General features: G+C 40.6%; 1 protein-coding gene across 1 annotated transcript in view; it reads left to right on the top strand.

Moving 5' to 3' along the window:
* The first annotated feature begins 910 nt into the window (after nt 1-910).
* The window catches only part of PLCB1 (phospholipase C beta 1), a 625,151-nt gene continuing 598,365 nt past the window's right edge, over nt 911-27,696 (top strand). Inside the window, exons 1-2 of the mRNA XM_079944642.1 lie at nt 911-1,028; nt 18,774-18,851. Coding sequence (XP_079800768.1) covers nt 930-1,028; nt 18,774-18,851 — 177 coding nt within the window. The 5' untranslated portion in view covers nt 911-929. The remainder of the gene's footprint in view (nt 1,029-18,773; nt 18,852-27,696) is intronic.

Raw genomic sequence — 27,696 nt, forward strand, 5'->3', positions numbered from 1 at the left:
TTAGAATGGGCTTGCTTTCTCAGAAACACAACTTAATCGTAGAATGCCCAGGCTTCAAGACCAGCGCGCTGCAAATTCTCAGGGCTGGCAAGGTTCCCCAAAGAGCTCTCACTCCATGCCTCTCAAATGTTCTCTTCTCTACTAATAAATAATAATTGTCTTTTCAAAAAGCTGGTTTGTGGTTAGCGCTGGAGAGCTCCAGCTAGAGGGGAAAGCAGTGGGTCGCTTCTCCGCTCCCTCCGACGGCTCTCTTTTCCCACCCCGTTTGGACCCAAGGACATTTCCAGGCTCGGGCTCACGTTCCCCATCAAACCCCCAGGAACGCCTGGCTCCTGTACACCCCAGCACCCCGCCACCGGGGCACGAGGCATGCTCAGAGGCGCGGCGGCGCAGGCGTTGGCTGCAGTGGAGCCCGGGAGCCGGAAGGTGCCGCTGCGTCCCCGCTTCCCGGCGCCTGACCCAGTGCGCAAAGTTGGGCTGGAAGCCGCCGAGGGAAGGAGGGACTGAGCGAGCGCTGGTGGCGGGGAAGGGGGGCGGGAGGAGGAGGGAGAAGGGGAAGGAGCAGGGCGGGGGGGCGCCGAGCGTGTGTCATTCGCGCTCTCCCTCCATGTCTAGAGGATGTGCTGAATGGTACGCCAGGAGGCGACGGCGGCCGAGGAGCAGTATCCGGCGGCGGCTGGCAGCCCTGCTTGGCGGCTCTTTGCCCTCCGAGGCTCCGCATCCACCGCGGGCGCCCGACCCCGCGTGCCGCCCGATCATGGCCGGGCGCCTCGCCCCCGCGCACCCCGCCTTCTGAGCCGCGCCGGAGGAGGTGCGGAGGCCGGCGCGGGAGCAGAGGCGAGCGCCTCTGGAGCCGGGAAAGGAGCCCGCGCCCTGCGCCCCGTCCCTGCCGCGCTCGCCCGGGCTGCCCGGAGCCCCGATGAGCCCTGATGGCCGGGGCTCAGCCCGGAGTACACGCTCTGCAACTCAAGCCCGTGTGCGTGTCCGACAGCCTCAAGAAGGGCACCAAATTCGTCAAGTGGGATGATGTAAGTCGGGGCGGTTGGCGGGGGTGCCGGCGGGGCGCGGGGCAGGCGCGGGCCTCTCGTGGGGGTGGGGCGAGGGGTGCGTTATGCAATGGGCGCACCCGGGCGGGCGCGGGGGCTTCGGAGCGCTCAGGTCGCCGCCGCCCGGGCGGGTGGCCGACCGCGGCGGCTGGGCTCCCGCTCTTGGGTCCTTGGGTTCAGTAGTTGACGTCCTGGCTGGGTCTGGTCAGCGCCCCCTGAGGTCTGAAATCTTTTGGGCCAGTGGAGCCGAAGGGGCCGGCGTTGCCAGTGACGGGTCCTGAGAGTTTGGAAAGTGGGGAGGGTGAAGTTGGGACCCGCAGGAAAGCGCTGCGGTGTGAACAAGTCGCGCCCCTCTCCGCGCGCCGACGCACCCCCTGTTACCTCCTTTGGTCCCTTTCGAGAAGGAACTGCCCGGGAGTCCGAAACTGTTGAATGGTTGCTCAGCGTCTTAGCGCTTTTCTGGGCGCCCACGCGGCAGAGGCAGAGGACACAGCGGTCCAGCCGACAGGTGGTCGGTGATGCCAAACTTTAGCGCCCGGCTCCGCAGAGAAGGGCCCTGAGAAAGGCTGGGGAGGACACACCAGGGGAGGGCTGAAGAGCAGAAGAGGGTAACTGAGGGGTCGATGAGGGCTCGGTGGGCCTGCAGGCCAAACAGGAGGGCAAGTTTCTGAGAACTGAGCTGGCTGGAGTCTTCAGTTCGAAATAGACTACAGAATAGAATACAAGACATTACCTCAATTTACCTTCATCTTATGCCAGGAGGGGCTGGGCTAAGTCCAGTACTTTACAGGAACCCTGGACCCTAGGACTTCAAGTGAATCCCCCCCGCCACCCCCACCCCCCCTCGCCACCCCCACCCCTCCTTGCGCATTGCCTTCAGACACTTTAATAATCTTGCTAAATACATGGGGATCTTCGGATATTAGTTTATCAATTTTATGGCCTAGATATCATTCAACAGGTTTGACAAGAACAACCCATGGGAATAAACCTGAGCTGCTGGATCTAAGGAAATTTGGGTCCAAATGACTAAGACATCTCTTAAACAGGAGGAATTATAGGAGAATGAGGCATTCTTCTTGCTGAAAAGATTTTCCACCTAATAAATTATAGCCTGTTATTCTCCAGGGTATTTTTCTTTAATCTTCTTAAGCCATTTTCCAGTGTCTGAAAACAATTTAAATATTCCAGGTAGAGAATCCAGTTACTTAGCTGAGCAGGTCTGTGTCTATATTTTATCCATTTGGAAGTGCAAACAGGACTTGGAGGCTGATCCCACAGCTTCCTTGAAAGCTCATACCACTTATTAAATGCTGTAGACATTCTTTTACTATGGACTTTACACTTTTCTCCTTCTGACCTAGTCTAATGACCGGATGCTTCGTAAATGGATTGATTATTCCAGAATCTAAACAATAAGTTCAGACACAGATGAAATGCTTTGTCTGTCTCAAGGAAAAACAAAGAAAATGCAGTTCAACAACAAGTAAAGCAGTCTTGCCCATCTTGAGATCCTCAGATAGAAAGATAATATGATGATGGGTTTACTGAGAAAGAGAATGAAGAGCAGAAGGAAGAGAGAGCGAGCGAGCGAGCGAGAGAGAAGGAGACTATGCAGAATAAGAAGGGTATTCCAGGATAAGCTCTGGATTTATTCACAGAGATGATTTGAAACTGCATTTTAAATAATTCTCCAGATGAACCGGTTTGCAAGGCAGAAACAGAGACACAGATGTAGAGAGCAAACGTATGGACACCAAGGGGGGAAAGTGGCGGGGGGTGGTGGTGGTGGGATGAATTGGGAGATTTGGATTGACATATATACACTAATATGTATAAAATAGATAACTAATATAAATAATAATGAATAAAATAAAATTTAAAAAGTGAAGAAAAAATAATTCTCTAGAATGTCTTGTTTGGAAGAAAATATGAGTGTCACTTTGAAAATGAAGTTCTTCTGTGGAAACACTTTTTGATACATCCAGGTAGATGACTTTTATTATGTGCATTTATGTCACATATATTTCTTCCTCACCTACTAATGCCAGGCCCTGGATTAGAGCCTGATGTGATGAAGAAATCAGCAAACCCCCTGCTGTTACCGACCTTACATACTAGGTGGAGGAGCCAGAAAATTATCAAGAACACCGAAGATATAGAGATTGTGAGGGCTGCAGGGAGAGTGATGGAGAGGCTGCTAGTCAAACGCCACCTGCAGAAGGTGAGAAGGGCTCCCTCTGAGCATTGAACAGTGAGTTTCTGGGGCAGTCCGGTAGGAAGGATATGGGCACTAAGGAGAGGGCCAGGGGAATCTCAGATCTTTCATAGGGGAGAAACCAGACTGCACCTAGGAGTCAGGTTATGTGGAATGCAATGGACTATCCTGTAAGTTCCTTGGTTGGCCTTCTTGGTCTCCATGGTGATCTGTGGAGTAAGAGGGACCCAGACCTTCTTTGGATGGTTTTTTCCTCCCCAGGTGTCACCCTTCTACTCTTCCCCGTTCATATTTGTCCTTCTAGTGTCAAGCCAGTTTAGGTTATCTGGCTAATTATATTGCATATTAGTGAGACTGTGTGTTGAAGACACAGAGAGCTAGATCTTGAGTCCAAAGGCCTGGGTGTACCTGCTGATTCTTTTACCAGTCAGCTGTGTGACTTTAGCTTAATCACTTAACCTCTGTGAATCTTTGCTGCCTCTTGCTCAGACTGTGAGAATGCTGCATTTCCTACCTATTTCATCTAAAAGTTGGCAGTAGCTGATAGGTAAAGCAGCCCTTCTCACACTTGAGCGTGCATCAGAAACATCTGGGGGGATTGGTAAGGTTCAGACTGCTGGGGCCCACCCTCAGTTTCTGATTCAGAAGGTCTGAGATGGAGCCTGGGAATTTGCCTTTCTCATAGGGTCTTGGGTAGCACTGATGCTGCTGGTTGGGGAACCACACTTTGAAACCACTGAGATAAGGTTTGTGAAAAAAACTTGGAAAGTATGGTAGAGAGCACAATCTTGCTGGCCTGTGTACATTTTCACTGGTTTGTAAGTTTAATTTTATCTATGTGTTTGTATTTTGAGAAATTCTTCCAATTATTACCTTTCTACCTACGTAGGAGGTAGAAAAAACTCGGTGACATAATCGTGGACAATCTTTTTAGGTCTTCTGGGATATTTAGGAAGTGTCTCTGATGCCCAGGCTGACTTAACTCACATTCATGCATTTCTTTTGAATTTCTTAGAGGCAATGAAACATTTTCAGCATTTTCATCTGCTTCTAGTGGGAGTGTTAGACAAGGAAAGGAAGGAGAGAAGCTTCTTGAGAGGCTGTCTAGTCTGACTTCCTGCCTCTGAGCAGGGGAGGCTGCTGTGTTTTTCCTTTTCGCTCTGACTTTGGGAAATACCTGCTGCCCACACCCCCGCCCCAAGGGTGTGCCCCATCTGCTAGTGAGGAAAAGTAAATGCTGGAAATAATTTAAAATATCTAAAATATCTGATCTCACTTAAAAATTGTAAACCCTCTTCTCTGATCTTTAAGCCGAAGGATGGGAAAACTCAAAACAGATTTTCAATAGCCCATTAGAAAGCATAATGGTACCTTTGAAAATGATGAGTTTGGGGCTATTTAGAATTGTGTAGAGATTCTGTCTTGTTCTTTGAGTGGCTAAAGCACCATAATCACCAGTCCTGTTGTCCTGGCCATCATGTAGAATGGGGGATGTCACCCAGAGGGCGCAGTGTCCTGCATAGTCTGTTGGCTACCTACCAATGTCATGGTGAGGCTGTGGATGCTCTAAGGGTGGTAGCCAAAAGCTTTGACATTGGCGTTAACCAATCACAACAGACAGCAGGCGGGCAGTGGAGCTGGAGTGGAGTCCTGGAGACATCCTGTTCCACCAGGGCCAGGCATGAACCATGCTTTTGCCTGATCCTGGGAAGGTCTGCACGTCCCCAGTGTCTGTGGGAGCATGTGGAAATATTTCCATTTTTGAACAACTAGTAATGGTGTATAGGTATACACTGTCTGAACATCAAGGCCAACCCTTGTCCTCCGGAACTTGGCCAACAGATAAAGGACTGACCTATGGTGGCTATGTGTTTCACCAGTGTTATGAAAGGATGCACCTTGCTTTTATTGTGCGTTTGTATTTTTGCTTTCATTTTGCATTTGTATACGATCAGTCTCTGGTAGTAGGAGGTGGGTGTACAGGACTGGGGTGTTTGAGAGTGAGCTAACTTTCTCCATCTCAGCTAGGGAGCTTGGGAGATTGTGAGCCTGGCCTCTCTCGTTTCTCTGTGTTGGACAAGATGTGGAGGGAAAGACGAAGGTTTCCCAAACCCTGATTTGCCTCAAACTCCTCATTTTCAAATGTACCATTATGCTTTCTAATGGGCTGTTGAGAATCTGTTTTCTGAGTTTGCCCATCCTTCCTCTTAAAGATCTGTGTCTTTGTTCTACAACCTCTGGGGCATGGAGGGCTTCTCATTTGATTGTTTTCTTTTTCTCCACTCTCACCCTCCAAATTCAGAGCTCACTGTGGGTGAATTGCTTAATGCATCTCAACCTGTTTCCTCATGTGTAATGTAAGGATTGTAGTATCTCCTACTGCACAGAACCACTGTTACCATTAAAGGAGCGAAGGCACATGCATTGCTCTGTGTGGCGCCTGACATACAACACTCAATAAAATAAGTTGTTAAAAGTGATGGTCCCCCAATAATTAGAGGGCCATGAACTTTATCAACGTGGTCAGTTTGTGTTGGATGACTGACTCTTTTATTCTATAGGTGGGAAGATCCGGACCTTCCTTCCATTCCCTTTAAAGTGTGTTTTGATTTTCATATTTTATGATTTGAAAGGGAAAAAAAGTTTTTTTACCCTTTTAAAAAATATAGATATTTCAGAGAAAATGAATCTATGTAAAAAATGCAGGACTCTTTCTCTTTAAAGGAAGTCAGTTTCCAAAGCATCCAAAAGTTTTACTTCTACTTAAAAACCTTAGAGTACACACAACACACACACACACACACACACACACACACACACACACACACACACACAGAGAGAGAGTAAGTGCACAGGTATGATGCCCAGAAGGAAGAGGAAACAGTTAAAAAAAACTTTTGTAATTTAGCAAGAAAAAATTATATATAGATAGATATATGTAAGTCTCACATCATACATCATGTCTCAGAAGCATAATCTTACATTCAAAGGTCATAATTGCTAGACTGGCTAAGTTGTTTGAGAAGAAGGCTGAGGAAGCTTGGAGGTTTGGATATGCTGAGCGCCCTGTGGATTTGAACAAGTAACTCCCTCACCCCTCTCCACCACTCTGCCCTCCCCACCAAAAAACCCACAGCTAAAACAGGTAATAATAATAAAAAATCATGTTAGTATATTGCACATTTCCCAGAATCCTACACAAAAGCTCAGTTAGAACTTTTGCATTATGTAGAATCTGTAGTTGCGGTTTCCAAAATGATGACAAGGTGACACTGACAAGATTAATGAGGGAGCAGAAGAGAAGGGTTTACAAGGTGGGCAGTCAGCAGCGTTCACTTTGGACAGGTTATAGGGGAAAGAGGGAAGAAACAGCCCTGGTTGGTAGGTGGTGGATCCAAACGCAGCCCCCAGAAGGGCTGGCAGGTGCCCTCTAAAATACTACTTAAATATGTCCAGATGTGTCCCTTTTTCATGTCCAAAGAGCTTTTGTGAATTTCTTATCGACAGTGATTACTGTAATCTAAGTGTAAGAATATCACTTTTCCAAAGTAAGTCAATAAAGTTATTTTAAGCTTTTGATCAGAGTGTAACGTTCATGAAGTAAAACACGCAAATCTCGTGTCCAGCTGGGTCAGTTTTCACAAAATGAACACTCACGTGATCCGCACCAGATGGAGAAACAGCATCGCCCGCCCACCAAGCCCCTGAATGCTCCCTTCTGGCCCCGACACCCGCTCTCCTGACTTGCAGCTCCGTAGGTTGGTTTTGCCTGTCTTGGATCTAAGAAAGCTATTTTCTTCTTATTTTCAATGAAAACAAAAGCCTAAAGCATTTTTATTATTGCTTTAGGACCCTCTTCAACAGTAACAAAAATGACTTATCCTGGGTTTAGATGGACCTTGATTAGGTCCTTATCTAGCCTAAGGTAAGGCCTGGGAAGTGAAGCAGGTGTAGTAAATGCCCCAAACGAGAAAGCAGTTGAACAAAACGGTAATAATTGAGCAAGGAAATGTAGTGCCTACAGGCTGTTATTGGCATAGCAGAGCAGACTAGTAGAGTGCTGTTTCTGGAATATAATTTTCTGTAGTAGTTTTTCTCTCGCATCTTGCCTGACTTTGATATTCCCACCTATGGTGCAGTAGGATAATTTACTCTGGCTATTAGCATATCTCTAATCCTTCCCAGGAAAGTTTAGCATATCAGTAAATAGCTTCAAATGATATTTACGTGCAATGACTGTTTAAATGGGACAGGAACATTTTGCTTTTTTACATTGAACTTGTTAAACTGTAGCTAAATGTTTCTTTATCAGGATTGTTTCACAGTATCATGAACAAGGAGTGCCGGCAGAAAATGGAATGAGATTGATTGTGAATTGTCGACTAATGCTGTGGGTCTTCACCTAAATAACAAATATTTTGTAACTGAAGACCTTAGTTTTCCTGTTACTGGAGCTAATGTGAGGTTCAAGCAGCCTTTTCAGACTGTATCATAAATTCCATCTGCCCAGAAAGATTTCATAATGCTCCCCTTCCCCCATCTATTCCATGTCCCATCCCACAGTCAGTGCCAGTGCCCCTGTATATCAGTAAGGAAAGGAACTAGGACATATTTCTGAGATTTACTTGAGATTTTAAAGAAGCTATCGATTTCTGTTAAAAACTAAATGAAATAGCATATAAAGAAGGCTAGATTCTTGAAGAGGTCTTTGGCTTCCCCTTTGATCTCTTTGTGCTCTGATATTTGATTTCATTATTTTCTTCATATGTTAATTTTCAACTTGGGGAAATTTTTATTTTAAGTTTATTCTGAAAAAAATGCTTAGGTATATGCTTAGATATAATTGATGTTGACGAAATCTGTATACATTTATCAAGAAACTAAATTATTGTCAGTGAAGAAACATTATTCTATAAAATAAGAAAACATATTTAGTGTTAAAAGAGAATTAAAAGCATCCTACATATGGTTTTCATTTCAAGGACTTTTTTAGTTCACAGTACTTGCTCACTGTTTTGTTTCTTTTCATCACAATTAAGTTTTATGAACAAGTTTAAGGAAAATGAATTAGTTAACAAAGCACTTTTACCTGAACTAGTCATTGTGGATCTTAATATATAACATTGATACATAGGAGATTAAGAAGTTATTTTGCTGTTAAAAAATCAAACTTTCATTGGAACTTGTTTATGAAGTGGGTAAGGGAAAGTTAATTTGATTCATTTTATAGGAGAGGCCGTATAAGCTGAAAAAGGAAGAGCCCAGAGCAAGTCAGCAAGTGGTCCCGTAGATTAAAAAAAAATGAAGGATACTGACAGGGATGCTTTCTCAGGTTTGCTGTTTGGTTGAATCTCACTTAGTCTCCATCCTCAGCGTCTAATATTCTGGCTGTAAATTCATTCCACCAGTATGAGATGCACTTATATGATATGTGAAGGAGGCCACTTCTCTGCATTCTTTGGTTTGTCTCTACAGATGTGTGGGATGTTGAAGGACGAAGTATGATCTTCTTTAGTCGTTCTTCTGTGTTTGGTTATAAAGAGGCAGTGGCGACAGTGGCTGCTCCCTGTCTCAGATTACTCTTCCTTTGTCTTCAGCTAAGCTGGCTTGTGTTTGACCCTAGCAGTTCCTCGTTGATTTCTCTCTCACCTTTCTGAATGTGGTGGAGGCAACAGCTGTTCTCAAGGGTCAGTGTATCATGTTCTGGGGTCATTCACAGAGGCTCAACCTGAAGCCTATGTCTCCAGTCCTTCTAGTGATACTGTCAAGTACCTGTAATTAAACTCCTTTATGTTCAAAGTTTCCAGAGAGGTTTTTGTTTTCTTCATTAACCCCTACCCAATACGGCCTTTTATGGTTCTAGGATTCCATGAATTTCAGTTTTAATGTGCAATAACCACCCACACATCCTATGTAATTTTCTCCTTCAATATTACAGTTGAGTAAAATGGAGTTTTGCTATAATGCTGCCTTTCAAGTTCAATACTGAGAGTGAGTCCTAATAACAGGCCCTGATATTTATAAACTACTCTTATTTATTTACAGTCATGCCCCTTCAGTCTTCAAGACCACCTCGAGTGGTAGGAAAAGGCCAGATGTTATTATTCCCATCTTACATAGAAGCACACTGGGGCTTGTGTGTGGTGAGTTGCCCAAGGCACACAACTAGAGCCAAAGTCAGGTTTAAAGCTAGGTCTTCTGGTTAAATTCAGGACCTTTTCCAGTCTACCATGATATCCCCAAACAGTGGTAACAAAAGGCTTTTAATCGAATCCAAATGATTACCAGTTGAAAGAGATTCATTGACTTTTCCAAAGAATCCCCCTGATTTTAGGATTTGTACAAATGAGGCTTAGAACCCTACAAATGCCTTCCTCTTTGCGAGTGTCTTCAAAAACAGCTATTTTTATGATGCGTATACAAAGCCCATTTTTGTTCCACAATGTAGGATGTAGGAACATAGGAAAACTTAATTTCTGCTTTGAGGCACAAAGACCAGGGCACAGTCTAGTCTACAAATGTTCAACATCAGTCAGTCACTGTAAAACATGCTCACGGAAAGATAGTCAGGAATGGTGTTAAAACAAAGGTCATTTTTTTCATTATCTAATAAGTGGCACTTTTGTATCTGGCAAGACTCATTACATGTGCTTTTCCATCTTTTTCTCTTCCAAACATACTTGCAAATGTTGTCTTTTGCTGGATGCCCATTAAGACTGGTCCCATGGCTTCCTATGGGAAATCTTTGATGTTGGAAGATGAAAGATAAAGTGGGCATGAAGGAAGTGTAGAGGATGCCACTTGCACCCAAACGTGAGGCAGAATGGCTTGGAATTCAAGGTGCTGTCAATTGAGAGCCCAGATGTAGATTGCCAGTGCAGGAGGGTGCATGGAAGGAGGTGGTTATGCCTCATCTATACAACAACTGGACCAGGGCTCCTCAAAGACTGTAGCTTTGTGTTATTTATCTTCTTCCCTAGGGCAAAGCATAGGCCTGGCACTGAGTTGGTGCTCAGGGAATCTTTGTGGAATGAAGGAATGATCTGGTGTGTTTCTGGGTCACAGTGGGTTCATGGGAAGGGGGAGTGTGCAGTCATGAGGGAGGGTGGTCATGCTCCCAAGACACCTGCATGACACACTGTGTGTGGCATTGGTTAGAAAGCCCTGCCCTCCATCCTTCCATTCCATCTGACATCTCCCAGAGTCTGAGGGACCCTGTGACCTTCTTAACTTTGGTTTCTCCATGTGAGCTCAAGAAGCAAACTATTTATTGTCAATACAGAGCTGATCGCTGTCATTAGCACGGATTTCCCGTAAGTGCTAAATATGGCTTAAGGTTGAGTGTGTAATCAATTGTGATTCGATATTGGTTGAAAATTGTGATGCTTAATGTATTTACATCTCTTATTCTGAATGTTACAAGTGGCTTCTGTTTTCTGGAAAAGATACACATATACCGAGATTTTGCAAGGAAAATTGCCCTTAAAGAAATTCAGAAGTGTTGGGAATGACAGAGCAAAAGACTGACGGGTGTGAAAACATCCTCTCTATCTGGATAATGATTCACAAGGAGAAAAATGGATACGTGAGCTTTATTGCCAAAATGAGAAAAATATTAAAGACATATAGTTTAAAAAATATTATTTATAATAAAAATTCTGCCTACACTATTTCTTCTGTATAGAGGGAATGGAAGTTACTGGGACAATATCATTGACATCCTCCCTTCCCCGCTTCTATTTCAATATACTTGGGCAACCTCTATGGTCCCACCTTCCCTCCTGTCCCTGGGAAAGCTCTATGTCCTGGAGCCCATGCCTCCTGGTTTGTTTGGATTCTGGATTCATAATTATCCTCCCCTTTGACAGCATCTGTGAAAGATTCCCTTATGTTGAGGCTCTTCTAAGAACATAGAAATATGCTTTTTAGTCATACAAATGCCAACATAGAATCCAGCACAATGTCGCCCACCCCACCTTCCTCCTACAGTTACTGCCCTCTTTTCCTCATCCTTCCCTCCACAAGGAACATGCAGCTTCTACCCACCTTCTCCTCTCCTAACATCCCACTCACTCCTTCTCTGCCCTCCAAAGCCTTATTCTGCCTTTGCCATTGCTTTGAAATTTCTCTTGCCACAGCTTCTGGCAACGTGTTGGGTGCCAGCCCAATTGATATTTTTCAGAATCTACCTTGATTCTTTTTCTGCAGTTTCCTTCCATCTACCCATTCAGTGTTCATACTTTAAATTTGTATTGATGCCTCTTATAAGCTGGACATTTTGCTAGTGTTGTGGATTTACAATGGTAAATGATTTGGTTCCTGCCCTCATGGAGTTGGTGCTCTGCTGGGGGAGATAGATGCTCAACAAAGAGAGGTAAATGATGTTACTATAATTGTGACAAGTACTACGGAAAAAAGTACAAGTGAGTATAAGAAGTTTGGAAGGTTTTCATGGAGAAGTTCTGTTTAAGGAAAGACCTGAGTTATAAGTAGGACTTAAGCCAACATGAGGATGGGGAGTGTATTAGGTCAAACGTACAGGACATGTGGGCATCCCAAGGAGGGAAGGCATATGGGACTTTGAAGGACAGGGAAGAATAAGCAAATGGGGCACTTGGTGGCTCAGATAATGAGGTGGGATGGCAAGGGGTGCATATATGCTACTTAGGCCACTGAAAAATTTTATCATGAAGTCAGTAGGAAGCCATTAAAGCTGTGTTTCTGAACCTCAGTACTATGGACATTTGGGGCCAGACAATTCTTTGTTATGGGGTTTGGCCGGTGCATTGCAGAATGTTTAGCAGCATCCCTGACTATCTACTAGATTCCAGTAACAAAATCCCCAGTGTAACAACCAAAATTGTTTCTGGACATTGCCAACATTTCCCTGGGGTGAAAAACTGACCCTGGTCCAGAACCACTGATTAAAATGTAAACCACTGATTTAAATCTTAACTGATTTTAAAAAGTACTGGGCCCCTGTGTGCGCACGCATGCGCACACACACACGGCCAGTAGGGACATGAAAAGATGTTCAACAACATTAGTCATTAGTCATCAGGGAAATGTATATTAAAACCACAGCCCACCAGACCTCTAGCCTCCTGAAATGATTGGTTTACTCATCTGATGCCCCCACTAAACATTGAGCACCTTGTATGATGGGGGATCTGGACTTTCATTTGAATCCCTAGTATAGGCCTGCAGTATCTTGCATGGTGTTTGAAGGAGCATGCTTCCAACTTTTTGCTGTATTTTGTTAAAAGAGATTTGTATACCTGTCAGTAAAAGGCAACTTTTTAATGGTACTTCTCTCCACTGTTTTGCATCCTCCACCCTGGACCTTCTTCCCTCCTCTGCTTTCCTTTCCTCGGGGAAATTTCAGACTGGACAGGCCCTGGGAAGAAAATCCTCTTCCATGCTGATGCACATAGAACATTTACTTCACTGATCTTAATCTCACAATCCATCATCCAAGACTGCCTTTAGTGTGTGTGTGTGTGTGTGTGTGTGTGTGTGTGTGTGTGTGTGTGTATGTATGTGTGTGTGTTTCATAGTCAGGGCTGCATCACTGACGTTTGTTGGGCATCACATCTGATTTTCTGTGACACTTGGAATTTTTTTTCCTTACATAGCTGTTTGTGTATGTGTTTGCCGTCTTTGGCTCTGCTGCTTTCTGAGGCAAGTCTTGGGCAATCCCTGTGGAGCATGGCTGGTTTTTTTCCCTTGTTGACTCTGTAACATTGATTAGTTGAGAAGTGCACATCTCTAGCCATGTGTGTTTTCTGTTTAACAACATGAGGACACGAAATCACTGTGGAGTCAGAATTGTGGTCAATCTAGGCCAGTAGACTTTCTGACAGTGGCACCAACGTGTGGGCTGTGGGTCTGTGGGTCTGTGAGCCGGTCCTCGACATTAGCCTTAATGGGTTATAGCTTGTATCAGTTTTATAGGGTGTCCATAACAAAGTAGCACAGACTGAGAGTCTTAAACAACAAAAATGTGTTTTCTCACAGTTTTGGAGGCCGCAGGTCTGAGATCAAGGTGTTAGTGGAGTTGGTTCCTTCTGAAGACCCTGATCTGTTCCAGGCCTCTCTCCATAGCTTGTAGGTGGCTGGCCTCCCTGTGTTGTCACATCATCTTCCTTCTGTATGTGTCTGTGTCCAGATTTCTTCTTTTTATAAGGACACCAATCCTATTGAATTAGGGCCCACCCTTAATGACCTCCTTTTAATTTAATCGCCTATGTAAAGATTGTTAACCATATAGGGTTGCAGTTTGAAGCACTGGGTGGGACTTGAACATACGGATTTTGGGGTGGGGCACAATTTAGCTCATTACTAACCTGAACCCGGTAAAGTAGAACTCAGAGGGCAGCAACGTATTGGCTCTATTCAAATACTTGAAGAATTGACACTTAGAGAAGCAACTAGATTTATTTTGTATAATTGGGTTGGCTGAAAAGTTCATTTGGAAAAACCCAAATGAACATTTTGGCCAACCCAATAATTAGGTGTTAAAACTAAATGGTAGCTGCATATATGGAAAAAAAATCCCCAAATTTTCTAGCTGGCATTATCTGACCAAGTTTGCTTTGTGAAAAAGATTTCCCTGTTAAGGAGAAAACTTATTTTCTCATGAAGATTTAGAGCTCCACTGCCCAGTAGAAATATAAAATGAGCCACACTGGAAATTTAAAATTTTTTAGTAGCCACATTAATAAAGTAAAAAAAAAAAAAAAACAGGTGGAATTAATTTTTTTTTTTTTTTTGCGATACGTGGGCCTCTCACTGTTGTGGCCTCTCCCGTTGCGGAGCACAGGCTCCGGACGCGCAGGCTCAGCGGCCATGGCTCACGGGCCCAGCCGCTCCGCGGCACGTGGGATCTTCCCGGACCAGGGCACGAACCCGTGTTCCCTGCATCGGCAGGCGGACTCTCAACCACTGCAACACCAGGGAAGCCCCTGGAATTAATTTTAACAATATAGTTTGTTTAACCCGATATATTTATTTACATATGTAATTAATATAAACAATTATTCATGAACTACTTTACATTCTTGTTTTCATTGTCAGTCTTTCAAATCTTATAGCACATCTTAGCCAACTCGCCACATTTCAAGCGCTCCGTGGCCTCGGGTGAGCCCATATTCAGCAGTGCAGGGGGACAGCGTTGCCATCTCAGTTGGGGCCAGATCATCTCCAAACAAATGAAAAATGGTTCTTGAGGGACAAAAAGTCTTCTTATTCTTTACTTTTTATTTTATATAAAGCACAGAATACATACAGCATATAAATAGATATACAGAATATCTGTGATATTAACATTTCATGGAAGATGATTAGGAAAACAAATGTCGAAAAAAGCCCTAATTTAGCAGATCAGTAATGAAACTGTTGAGTGACCTTGGTGTAGAGTCTGCCCTTGAGGCTTAATTCCAGTGCTTCCCTTACTAGCTTAGCTAGGTTTCCTTGGACCTAGTTATTTAAGCTAAGCCTTAGTCTATTTATATGTAAAATCGGGATAAGTGTCTACCTCTTAAAATATTATAAATATCAAAGGAGAAATTCCATTTCGAGTTCATATTGCAGTGATTGGCTCAGACCAAACATTTAGGATGTGTCTATTATTATTTGGTCAGGGAGTTCTGTAAAGAATATTCTGGTATTGGGAGGGAGTTTGGACTGTTTTGTCATTTCCTCCCAGTTTCTTTAGGACATTTTGTTTATTTATTTATTATTAAAGTATAGTTGCCTTATTATTATTAGTTTTGGGTGTACAGCATATTGATTCAATATTTTTGTAGGTTATACTCCAGGGTATATAATTTGTTTTATAGTGATTCATTTATTTTCACATTTCATCTTTTTTTGAGATGTAATTATCATATAACATTGCATTAGTATATGTTATTGATTTATATCAGCACATTAATGCACAAATCATAATAAAGAAGTTATAGGACTTTGTAATTTTAATATTGATTGCAGTGACTCTTTTTCTTACTGAAATATCTCTCATTCTTTTGGATGTTGAGGTTTTAAAAAGTCCCTTTACTTTGTTCCTTGACTGTCCTTTATTTAACCTAAAATCTTTTTGGAGATTCATGTAAATTGTAGAACAGCAGCTTCTTATATCATTATATTAGTCTTCATTTTTGATAAGATGGGATGAGAGTAAAATGGTTTCTGTCAACGAAAGAGGGGTAAATAGAGATTTACTGTACATTATCCACAATTACTAACTTAAAACAGGTATGTTTATTAGTGTTCTTCTTTTCAAGGTAGATGTTTATTGGAAAAAATACCTTATAACTTTAAATAAGCAAATTAAAGTTGAATTCCTAGTTAGAAGCCATGTACTTAGAAGACACAGGGATGTCTACATTTCAAGCTCACTGGTGCTCCTGGGCATTTACATCATTGTATTCCTGATTCAAAGCCTCACCCATTGTAGGCCTGTGTCAGTGGATCTGAGTCTGGTTCCTGGACCAGTAGCAGCAGCATCACTGAAAATTAAGTAGAAATGCAGATTCTCAGACTCTATTCCAGATCTCCTAAGTGAGAAGCTCCAGAGAAAGGGCTCAGTAGTCTGCATTTTAACCAGTACTCCTTGTAAATCTGATGCACCCAAAAGTTTGAAAACCACCTTCTTATGGAATACACATCTTACGGATATTGATGGAGGGAGAAAGAATAAAACATAGACCATCTGAGAGTTACCTCCATTATTCTGCAGTAAAATGCTGCAGTTGCCTTGGAAATGAAGGATGGCTGTATATTTCAAACTTCAAACTACAGCATATATTCTGACAATTAAGAATACTTGAGATCTGGGTTGAGCAGGGGGAGAATATTGGCACTTGCAGCTATGTGAGAGGTGTGAAAAAAGGAGGTGGAGTTGAAAATGGATATTCATGTATTTCTGGGTCAAACCCTGCCTTGCATGGCAAGAATGCCAAGTTCCAGCTGATCTTGGAATGTCAAAGGTGATTATGGAGGAAGCAGGCAGGGAGCCGCGATAAATGATCATTTAGTAGAGGAACTGTGGCCAGAGAGTGGGTCAAGAAAATACTGAACAAAGGAGCTTTAATTTTGAAGGAGGAAAAGGAATAAGCTAGAAAAAGCAGTATCCGAAACAACGAGGCAGCCTAACACAATGTTCCAACATATAAATTTGAGCTGTTTTGCTCTGCTAACTTTAAATATTTTATTGTCTGGGATCCTTGCAGTGAATTGTCACTAAGATTTTGATTAGAATCTTATCAGATACTCTTGTCAGACACTCTGATTAGAAAAGGAACTGATGTGAAAATGGTAAGTTACACCTACAGGTTAATTCCAAATTTACCTGGAAATTGGGATGTGTGTTCTGTGAAGCCTATTGGAAACTTTTATTTCACCCAACTCTGGAAGAGTAGGTGATGAAACAGAACTGAAAATATTGCTATGATTTACTGGAAATATTACTCTGAACTTCTATGCATGTAATCTCATAGGAGAAGCTTCAGATATTTTAAAAATTATTCTTCCATTATAATATCAAATTTGTTTCCAAGTGTCTTTTTTTTTTAACATTTAAAAGTAATTTTGGAATTTAAAAATTCCAGATGAAGCTCTATGTAACAGCACAAGCCTTGTAAAAGATATTTTCAGACTGCATGTTAAGAATGAATCTTAAGACTATCAGGATAAAACAGCAAGGCAGTTGCTCAAAAAATTAAATATAGAACTATCATATGATCCAGTTATTTCACTTCTGGGTATATATGGAAAAGAATTGAAAGCAGGGATGCAAACAGATATTTGTAGGCCTATGTTCATAGCAGCGTTGTTCGCAACAGCCAGAAGGTGGAAAGAAACAACCCAAATGTCCATCAGTGAATGAATGGATAAACTAAATGATACAGACATATAATTGAGTATTATTCAGTCTTAAAAAGGAAGGAAATTTTGATACCTACTATAACATGGATGAACCTTGAACAGATTATGCTGAGTGAAATCAACCAGATACAAAAGGAAAAATACTGTATGATTCTATTTATATAAGGTACCAAAAAGTAGTCAATTCATAGATATAGAAAATAGAATGGTGATTGTCAAGGCCTAGGGGGAGGAGGGAATGGTGAGTTAGTGTTTAATGAGTGTGAAGTTTCAGTTTGGGAAGATGAGGATGGATGGTGGTCATGGTTGCACAGCAATGTGAAAGTACTTAATGCCCCTGAACTTTACACTTAAAAATGGTAAGTTTTATGTTATATATACTTAACACAATAAAAAAAGAATGCCATGATAAACTTTCATTTAATATTTTAATAAATCAGGTTTTAAACATAATCCACTATAATAATAATGAACATTTTTATGTGCCAAGAATTGATCCAAGTGCTTTACCCAAATTATCCTGTTTAATTCTCACAAAAAACTCTGACGGAGGTATGATTATTATCCCTTTTTTTTCCAGTTGTGGTTGTGCAGAATGAGGCACGGGAGGGGACAGGCAGAGATTTGAGCCCGAGGGGTTAGCCTCCAGAACCTGGCTCTTATAATAAAACTTACCATGTGTACAAAAGCCTTAGATTTGCTCTACCCATCAGGAAGACAATCCCAAATTCCAAAATTATCTCTGCAAGTTCTAAATTTATTACAAATCTTTTTAATCAGATAGAGGATATGACACACCAGAGTTACAATGTGTATGAAAAAGTTGAAATAAACTGGTTTTATTTATGTCTCTTTAAAAAATGCAATTCCTGCAAAGATCCCAGTATTTCAGTATAAAAATCCATATCCAGTGACATGTGTTTCTTTGTGCAGATGGTATGCCTTTCTGAAAATTGCCAAAAGAAAAGAACACATATTTTAGAAATGTTTAATATTGTAATTACAATACAGGCAGTTTTTGCTTTATAATATGCATGCTTTAAACTAAGAAGACTGTCTATGATGTTTTATTTTATTGTGTGAAATTTAAATTTATAACAGTTTTGTGTATAGCCTTCCGAACATACAGAAGATGACCTTATTTACTGTTACCTTGGAAACAGCAATACCTAAATGCTGTGTTTACTCTCTTCAGTACAATTAAAAATCATTTTATAGAGCAAATGTAATTTAAAATAATATCCTGAAGCATGGATTTCAATTAACTTTAATCATATAAAATATGTAATGATGTTTAGTGTTAAAATTATTTGGAAAACCAAATATAGCTTTTTGTTAGAAAACATGCCAGTGCCTTTAAAAACTTGCCTTAATCAATAAATACATGCATCACTGGCCTTTTCCTTTATAAGTAATGTCCCAATATTCTAATTATTAGTGAAGTACCTCAGTTATGTAATTAGCAATCCTATGATGTTAAAGATGTCATGTTTAATTTTTTATTAGTTTTATTAATAATTGATGATCTTGGAGAAACTTAACAATTATAAATTAAGTAATTCACAGGTAAGGCTTTCTATAGTGGCATATGTTGATATACGTGTATTTTCTTACATTTCTAGGACTCCACTATTGTCACTCCAATTATTTTGAGGACCGACCCTCAGGGATTTTTCTTTTACTGGACAGATCAAAGCAAGGTAAGAAGTGAGATATGTCTTTCTTACATTTTCCAGTTAGTTGCTGATTTGCGAAGTATTTAGCTTTCTATCCATTTCATGGATGACTCTTTGTAATTTTTTTAAAGATTCTACTTAAAAATAATATCTTAGATAGAAATGTCTTGGGATTTTCCAAGGTCTGAAATATTAGATGTGCTAAATCCTAGAACAATTGGCATTTTTCAGGGTAAGAACATGGAATTGTGAATTACATTTGTTGTAGAGGGAAGTTAGCCAGTATTACTGCTGCTAAGTCTCCCACCAACTCTACCCATAAAAAATGAAGAAACATGATGAGAAAGTCATTTTTGACCCTGATGACTGTAACTGTGGCTTTCCCTTTCTCTTCCTTCTCCCCTTTGCTGCTTATTAAGGGTTCTCCCAGCCTCAGCAGGAATTTGGCCTTGATAATTTGTTTTTTTGTTAGAAAATCAGGAATAAGATCCCTTTAGACTATACCTTCACTTTTTCAGGAATTTCTTCCCATTTTAGCTTTCTGTCCACCATACCATGAATTTAGAATCTCATTTATTATGAAACCAATTGAGACGATTCCATATTGAATTATTAAAAACTAGACTGTCTGCAGATCATAAGATTTATTTGGAGTTTAACGGGTAGTGAGGTCAGAATATTCATAAAAAGTAGGTTATTATTTCCATAGACGATGGAACATACACTTGACCATGCACTTGATGTTGCACTTGAACATACAAGGCCACAGACCACAGAATATTTTGGTCCTATAAGTTCTGATATTTGGAAAGATGGGACAGGCTTTATTGAGAGTGCTAAATCCATACTGAAACCAATAAAATACCTGGCATCAAACTGTGAGGTGCCTTTTCATGTTCTGGTGTTAGTTCTCTATATCCAAGGTTACTGGTGTTTGTCAGCTTAGCTTTCGGCCATTGGGGGCAACCTGGACTTCACCAGTGAGTAGTGGTATGGAAACTGCTCTGTGCAGTGGCATATTTGGGGTCAGAGTAGAGCCTGGGGAAACTCTTAGGGTGCTAGACAGTAATATCTGGCCCCCAGGGCCAGTCCTGAATGGGTCTGTTAACACGTCATCCAAAAGGCAGATTTTAGCTTTGTGGTCCTGGAGTTACTTTCTGAATATGGGTGCCCTGTAATCATCTCTGGCCACAGACGTGGGGCTAAATCATAGACCCCGAGCTAACGTCAAAAACCGTATTTGAGTAAGATTTCATACTGACTGTTCATGTTTATTACTGGGTGTGTTAATCACTTTGGCTTTGACATTCTGTTTGGTTTCCTGCTGTTATGTATAAAACAATGGCTTGAAAGAGGTTTTTTATTTTTTTTCCTCCTAAAGGCTATTTTTAGAACTGTTGAGCTATATTCATGAAAGATATATTTATAATGCCTAGAGCATTTTTAAATGTTGGGTATTTGTACAAGAGACTAGACTGTCAGTTTGATTTTTCAACTTGTAAATCAAGCTTCTATAAAAGCAACAGAAGGTATTTTGGGGTTTTTAAATAATTCATAGCAACTCACTTAAGCTCCCCTTTAAGACCAATGATAAATATTTCATTGCTTAAGAAAGAGAAAGTATTTAGGACCAGAGGCTCTTTGATGTACCTCTGTTGTCCTGTGAACCCAGTATTTTAACTCATGCTCATTTTCAAATGTGGAAAATTCTCAGTTTTTTAATACTAACAACTTTCTCTTGGTTGTAATGCTGTTTATGACCAACTTAAACAAATACTGTGGTAGCAATACTTCTGTCTCTTTATTACTTTTCTTTTCATGGATATTAATCTTCCAGTTCTAGCCAAGAGATGGGAATTTCATTTTTCACTTTTTAAGTCAACGGTCAGTCATGTATCAGAATTTTGAGGTTTATTTTTTTAGTTAATGATCATATATCAGTATCTAAAAGATGAGACGATTTAAGAAAAAAATTAAACTTTCCATCATTCTAAGTTTGTCATTTTCTTCTGGCTTTAAGCCTAGTCCTGGAGTCAGAACGAGTGATGAATCCACTTCTAAGAGGTAGACTCCTGTAAGTGATATATTAGGAGCATAAATGTACGCAAGCAGAGATGGTACCCGCAAGTGAGTGGGGAGGGCACACAAGCTTTAAGTCCATGTTTTTGCATAAAATCATTTGAAGGGATGGGCCTAATGTTGCAGTCAGATGATGCTTAGAGGCCCAGTTTCTTTAAGATATTTTTTCTGACAATCAGTCTTGTCGATATGAATCTATCACATGTACTACAGGGGTTACGTCTCAAAGAAAAAATGTGATACTTTTAAGTTTATCCCCTGATTCCCTCCCCACCCCTGTTTGGAAGCTTGCGTTGGTATCTGGGTGATGTGCCTCTCTTCTCCCTGGAGCTTCTTCCTTTGTCTTTGTCCATGTTTCTCCTTGGTCCATGAAGCCTGTGCTGAAGCCCTTTGATTAGCGATCCCTTGAAGCCTACTCTGCTCAGAGGCGAGCTGAGTGGCTTAAGAAGCTCTTGGTAAAGAATATTGTTACAAGATCTTTCTCTTTATAGCCCTGGAGGAGAATCCTCACATTTGACAGTTTCTCATCCATGTCTTCTCTCCCGTCATGGCCACATTGTACCATGCACCACTGATTTCAAGCCACTGGTTTCACTCTCTGTGAACATTGACATGCTTCCTTCTGTAACCCCTCCTTTGATTTGTCACCATAGAAATGATAGGTGGCAAAGAAGACGGACAGCCCAGATGATTTAAGAACTTAAAAACCAGAGCAGGCAGGTAATTTTTATGTAGCAGAAATGTGCTCTGATGGAACATTGAAAGAATGTTTGGGGTTGGTTGGGAGCAGATAAATATGAACATCATCGTAAGGGATAAATGTTCATACTTTGTACCAGCTCTGGGCTTATTTTAATCATTCTTTCCCTTTTATTGTTGGCTCTGTAAATCTTATTGACTGTAATTAGCAAGAATGAGTTTCTGAATATGACTATTTTAAGCATGGTTGTTTTTCTTATGTCAGTGTGTGTTATGTAAAGAAGATCAGTTTATTTGTAATCATGAGTGAGAAGGGGCTCCTGTACAGCCTGAGTATGGAAGAGGTTGCCTGCATTATGCTATGACTTTACTTTGGAGCTCTGCCATATCAGGACCAGAAACCAACACAGGAAGTGTTAGCCGTGAAAACCATGCTAACTGCAAGAAGAATCTGTATGGGAGCTAAAGAAGAAAAAAGGGTCAGTGTAAAAGGCTAATAACAGAAACCTATCCTGCTAGAACATGAAACATAGTAAGCTGATGCCCTGCTTCTGTGCCAAGGTTGGTGTAAAAATAAAACTACTCACTATTAGATCCAAGAAATTTAATATAGTTCAGTAAGCTCTTCCTTGTATCCCTAAAACAGGAGCTTGGAGGAGGGGAAAGAGGAACATATAATTAAATTAACAAGGAAGAGGAGGAAAAACACATTTTAAAGGAAGGATTCCTACTACTTTATCTTTTTTGTTACAGATATTATTTATTTTTTATTTTGTGGATAATCCACTAATAGGTTCTTTTTGTAAGAGAGTAAAGCAGTATTGATGCCTTTGACTCCATCCAACCATTGACCCAATCCTAGTCTCTTCCAAAGTCAATTGCTCGTAACAGCTTCATGGTATCTTTCCAGGTCTCCTTTTAATGAATTTGTGCATACATTAACTATGGAAATATTTCATTTTGTTTCATTTATATCCATTTGTACCCTAAATAACATCATATTATTTTTACTGTTCCACAAACTGGCTTTTCACTTTACAATATGTCTTACAGAACTTTTTGTGTAAGTACATGTGAATGCACTTTATTCTTTTAAATTGCTCTATGTATCCCATAGAATGGATGAGCAAATTTCATTTAACAATAAAAAATTCTCATTGATGGACTCTTGGTAGTTGTCTGTTTCTAGTCCACAGAAAACAATCCTGAACTATAGAGTAATAGTCAGCCTTGTGTATCCCTCTCTGAGTATATGGGTCAGGCGTCCCTGAGGTAAATTTTGAGAAGTACAATTGCTGATTGAAGGCTATATATATCCTAAATTTTAGTTAATAGTTGTGTCATTTTATAACTTTGCCAGTCTTGTGTGAGAGGAACTGTTTCCTCCGTCCCCACCAACACTATTAAGAAACATTTTAATTTTTGTCAATCTGATGCAAGCATTGTATCTCTGCTCTAATTTGCTATTGCCTGATTTGCTACTGAGCTGTGTACATTTTCTTACATTTGTGGACAATTTCTGTTTTCTCTTACAGGAGTTACCTGCTGAATTTCCTTGCCTTGTGTTGAGAGTTGTCCAGGTATTCTGGATGTTAATCCTTTAGCTGTTAGGGATGTTGCAAATATTTTCTTCCTGTCTGTGGCTTGTCTTTTGAATTTCTTAACTTCTAACTTATGCATGACAAAAGATGACTCGACATTCTCAAATTTGATGTATTCACATTTCAACCTTTTTTCTTTTTTTTGCTTTATTTAAAGCCTTTCTTATTCATCATCCTCATAGCCATCATTATTATTAGTTTAGATTTTTAATTCATGTATAGTTGTCTTAGTCCATTTGGGCTGCTCTAACAAAATACCATAGAATGGGTAGTTTATAAATGACAGATATTTATTTCTCACAGTTCAGGAGGCCGGAAGTCCAAGACCAGGGTATCAGCATGGTCCAGTGAGAACCCTCTTCTGGGTTGCAGACTTCTGGTGTCCTCATGTGGTGGAAGGGGCTAAGGATCTCTCTGGAGCCTCTTTTATAAGGGTGCTAATCCCATTCAGGAGCACTCTGCCCTCAGGACCTAATCACCTCCCAAAGGTGCACCATCTCCCCATCTTCTAATACCATCCTTGGGCATTAGGTGTTCAACATATGAATTTGGCCTGGGGGGTAGGGACACAAACATTCAGGCCATAGCAATCATATAATGTATTTTGAACATTGATGTGAAGTTTGGTTCTAAATTTAATTTCTTCAAATGATTAGTCTTGTCTGTGGGTGGCTCCTCATTCTTTCTTGTTGGAGCCAGCTCTGATAGCACCATCTCTTCTGTAGCTTTCTTCTGGCTGAGAGTGGAGGGTGTGGGAGGTGGGAGCTGTGATGGTGGGTTGACCTGAGTTGATGCTCCCATTTCATTCCTAGTGCTAATACCTTCACCGCCTGTTTGGGTGGCCCAGATCTACTCCTATGTTTTAATGTCTGTGGGTTTCTGGGATGTCATTTCCTACTTCCTTTTTATTCCATTTATCTTTTTTCTTCCATTCTTTCTGATTGAACAAGTACAATCCTTTCTGTGTACCCATGATCCTAGATTATAGACATATATTTACACCTGTATATCCAGTCATTTCTAGGGACCCAGGACCAGAGGAGGGCTCCACCATCTGCACCATATGCCATCTTTTTCTGGCCTACGATTTTGCACGAGACAACCATTTGGGATCCTTGTAGAGCAATGATTAAGCTTCTATTAATGACAACTATAGACCGCATTCTCTTATGGTAGCCTTAAATTTCTATACAGAGTTCAAAAGCAAGGTTTAAAAATTAAATATTTACATAAGACACAGTGACGTTTTCAGCATAAAAGTCCAGAATTCAAAAACATTTAAAATGATGCCTCATAAACCTCTAAGAAAATCTAGAAATATCATGTTAAAAAAATAGTCTGGCCTCCAAAAGAACCACCAGGCACCACAGATTTCATTAATCATCATTTAACAATGGCACTTCCTCTTTCACACACACTTCCCTAGTATATCCCAGAAACATCAATTTTGGACTTTCTTGTCTATGGTGAATGGGGTAAGACACTCAACAGTCAATTGAGTGCAGTGACGTGATTATAAATTAAGAAGATCAACTCTATTCACTTTTATTTGGCAGTTTCCCCCAAACCCTGAACCAACAACTGATTTACCTTAGAAAACAGCAAAGTGCATGTGAGTATCACTCTTGGAGGGCTGGGATCATTGCTTGGCCTGCAGTGGTGCACCAATCATTGCCAACAAACCAGCAGCAACTATGGACTGAGTCTTTTCTTTCACCCTCCATGAATTTCCTTCACATAAAGAAATTAATAGAGCAGACATGGCCCCAAATCTAAACCCACGTCCTTACTACTCCTGAGGCTGAGAGTTGGACCCCAGTGGCCAGCATTTGCATTCCTTTGCTTTTTCTGGCCTCTGGAGCTCATGTCACTGCCTGAATTAACACCCACCCAACCAAAGAAGTTTGATGGGCAAATACCACAGCTCCCTCACTTCTTGGATGGGATAACTCAAAGGTGCTAGCTTTCTGTTTTCCTCTAGTGCCCTCCAGGGTTAATAAGCCCATTTACCCTCAGTGGTAACTGGCTTGAAAACACACCCTTCTTGGGCTTCCTTCCCTTCCTGTCTCGATTACCCATGTATCCTGGAACCACCTCTAAAATAAACTCATTTTACTAGAATCCTTGTTTAGCAACTGCTTAACATGGTGCTTAACATGGATGCTTTGTACCTAACAACTTAATATAGATGCCCCATAGTTAAGGGCATTAAAAAGATTCCTAAGTAAGAGGCACTGGAAACTGTTAGGTATATACTTTAAGCCAGGGAGGTTTTCTTTTCTTTTTCTTAAAAGAGTCCTGATTTGGGAGGCCAGAACTTGAAGTCAGACAGATGTGGGTTGGAGTTTCTGCTCTGCCTTGTACTCCATGAGTCATGTCTGGTGAATCTCTTCAACCATTTAAGCCTCCGTTTCCTCATCTGCAAGATGGGGTGTAACTTTCTCAGAGTTGCTTATAAACATGATGCATGTGTGTAGCACAATGCCTGGCACTTTGTAAACTCACTCTTTGTGGTGGCTTTTTAAAAAACATTTAATTTTAAAATTAGTTTAATTTTTAAATTAAATTTTAAAATGTCAGCATTCCTGAGGTATGATTGACAAAATTTAAGATAGTTAAAGTGTACATCTTGGTGATTTGATGTACATATCCATTGTGAAAGGATCCCCCCATCTAGTTAATTAGCACATCCATCACCTACCTCACTTATTTTTCTTATTTTTGTGTATGTGTGAGAATATATAGGTTCTACTCTCTTAGCAAATTTCATCTATATAATACAGTGTTGTCAGCTGTAGTCACCATACTATACATTAGATTCTCAGCCCTTATTCATTTTATAGTTGAAAGTTTATAGCCTTTGATCAACCTCTCCCTAGTTCCCTGGCACCCCAGCCCCTGGCAACCACTTTTCTGCTCTCTGTTGCTATGAGTCTGACACCTCACCCCTTTCTGAAGGTTTCACATGTAAGTGATACCGTGTCATATTTGCCCCTCTCTCTCTGGCTTTATTTCACTTGGCATAATGCCCTCAAGGTTCACTGTGGTGGCTTCTATTATTGGTATATAATGGACAGTTAGTCTCTGACTAAACAGTTAGTCCCTAACTAATTGTTAGGAACCACACATGTGCTGTTTTGAAAGCCAAGTGACCATCTATTTACATATATTTAAAAAGAGTTTTTCTTCTTCTTCAAGGTAATAGTGACTTGTTTTCTGTTTAGACTCTGCTGTGGTCTTTTGATCTAAAGCATTGAAACTTAGGTCTGTTTGGGCAAACAAGATGTTTATTTATGTATTTTGTAATGTTTTGGGAACAGAACTATGCAAGGCAAAAGAAGGGATTTATTGTTGAGAAGACTTTCCCACTAAGGATAATTTGCTAATAAATACTGCATCATAGGTGAAAGGTTTTTGACCCTCGGGAATCGGAAGCATCTTATGAAATAAGCTTTAAGATGATTTAAAAGTCTTGGATAGGAGAAAATGCTATTATTCACAAGAAGAATTGGGCTCCGCCATGGTTGTCTGTGTCTTTTTTCCTAAGATAATCACTTTGGGATTGGATTTTCACTGCTATATTGGCACCAGGAGCTCCTTTTCCTCCATACTGATCAGATCCTTAGAGATTAAACGTTCAGTGTTTGTGAGAATAATTTAGTCAGTGGTCTGTTAGATTGCTGAGGAACAAACTTCTTCTCATCAATTCTACTTCCAGATTAAGCTTTATTTATTATCAACACTTCCTTCTTTTCACTGCCTTGAGTCCCAAAACTTTTGCCTCCATGGACTCTAGCTACTGTAGGACAGCTAATATGATTGCTTAGCCTATGCAGATGCAATAGAAGAAAACATGTTATTAGAATGGAAATTTTTACAAGGTTGTGAATCATGGTTTTTTAGTAAATGCATTTTAAAATCAAGCTGATTATTATGAAATGGCATCGTTGTTCTTTCTTTGGAATCATTTCTAGGATGTAAGTGCATTAACCTGATTTTCATGTCTCCATCATAGCACTTCATCAGGCAAATAACAACAGCATTGCTTGTGTGAATACATTGTAACCAGAGTTTATTACTCCTAATATAATTTAATTACAAAATTATGCCTCAGTTTTATGAGTTGCTTATATTTAGCTCTTCCTAGTCTTGTAGTAGAAATTAAATTGGATGCTTTCTATGCTATGAAGGTATTATAATGGAATATTTGTACCTTTTGATACAAAATTAGTTTGAGATGCTGGATTAAAGGAATGTGTAGAGGAAATACATTTTGTATGTTGTTCATAGTTTTATTTCTTGTTATCTGGAAAACCCATTTGCGCTTGTTGTGAGTAGAATTCCCTAATATATTGGTATTGACCCAATGTCTTGTTCCTTTGCTTGAATTATAGATGTTATAGATAGAGTGAGTATATTTATTTGACCTCTAGTTCCTTTTCTTGCCAATTCAAAATTGTGTGATCCTACTGATGGGGTCCTTGTCAAAC

This window comes from Stenella coeruleoalba (genome assembly GCF_951394435.1).
Source record: "Stenella coeruleoalba genome assembly, chromosome: 15".
Lineage (NCBI taxonomy): Eukaryota > Metazoa > Chordata > Mammalia > Artiodactyla > Delphinidae > Stenella > Stenella coeruleoalba.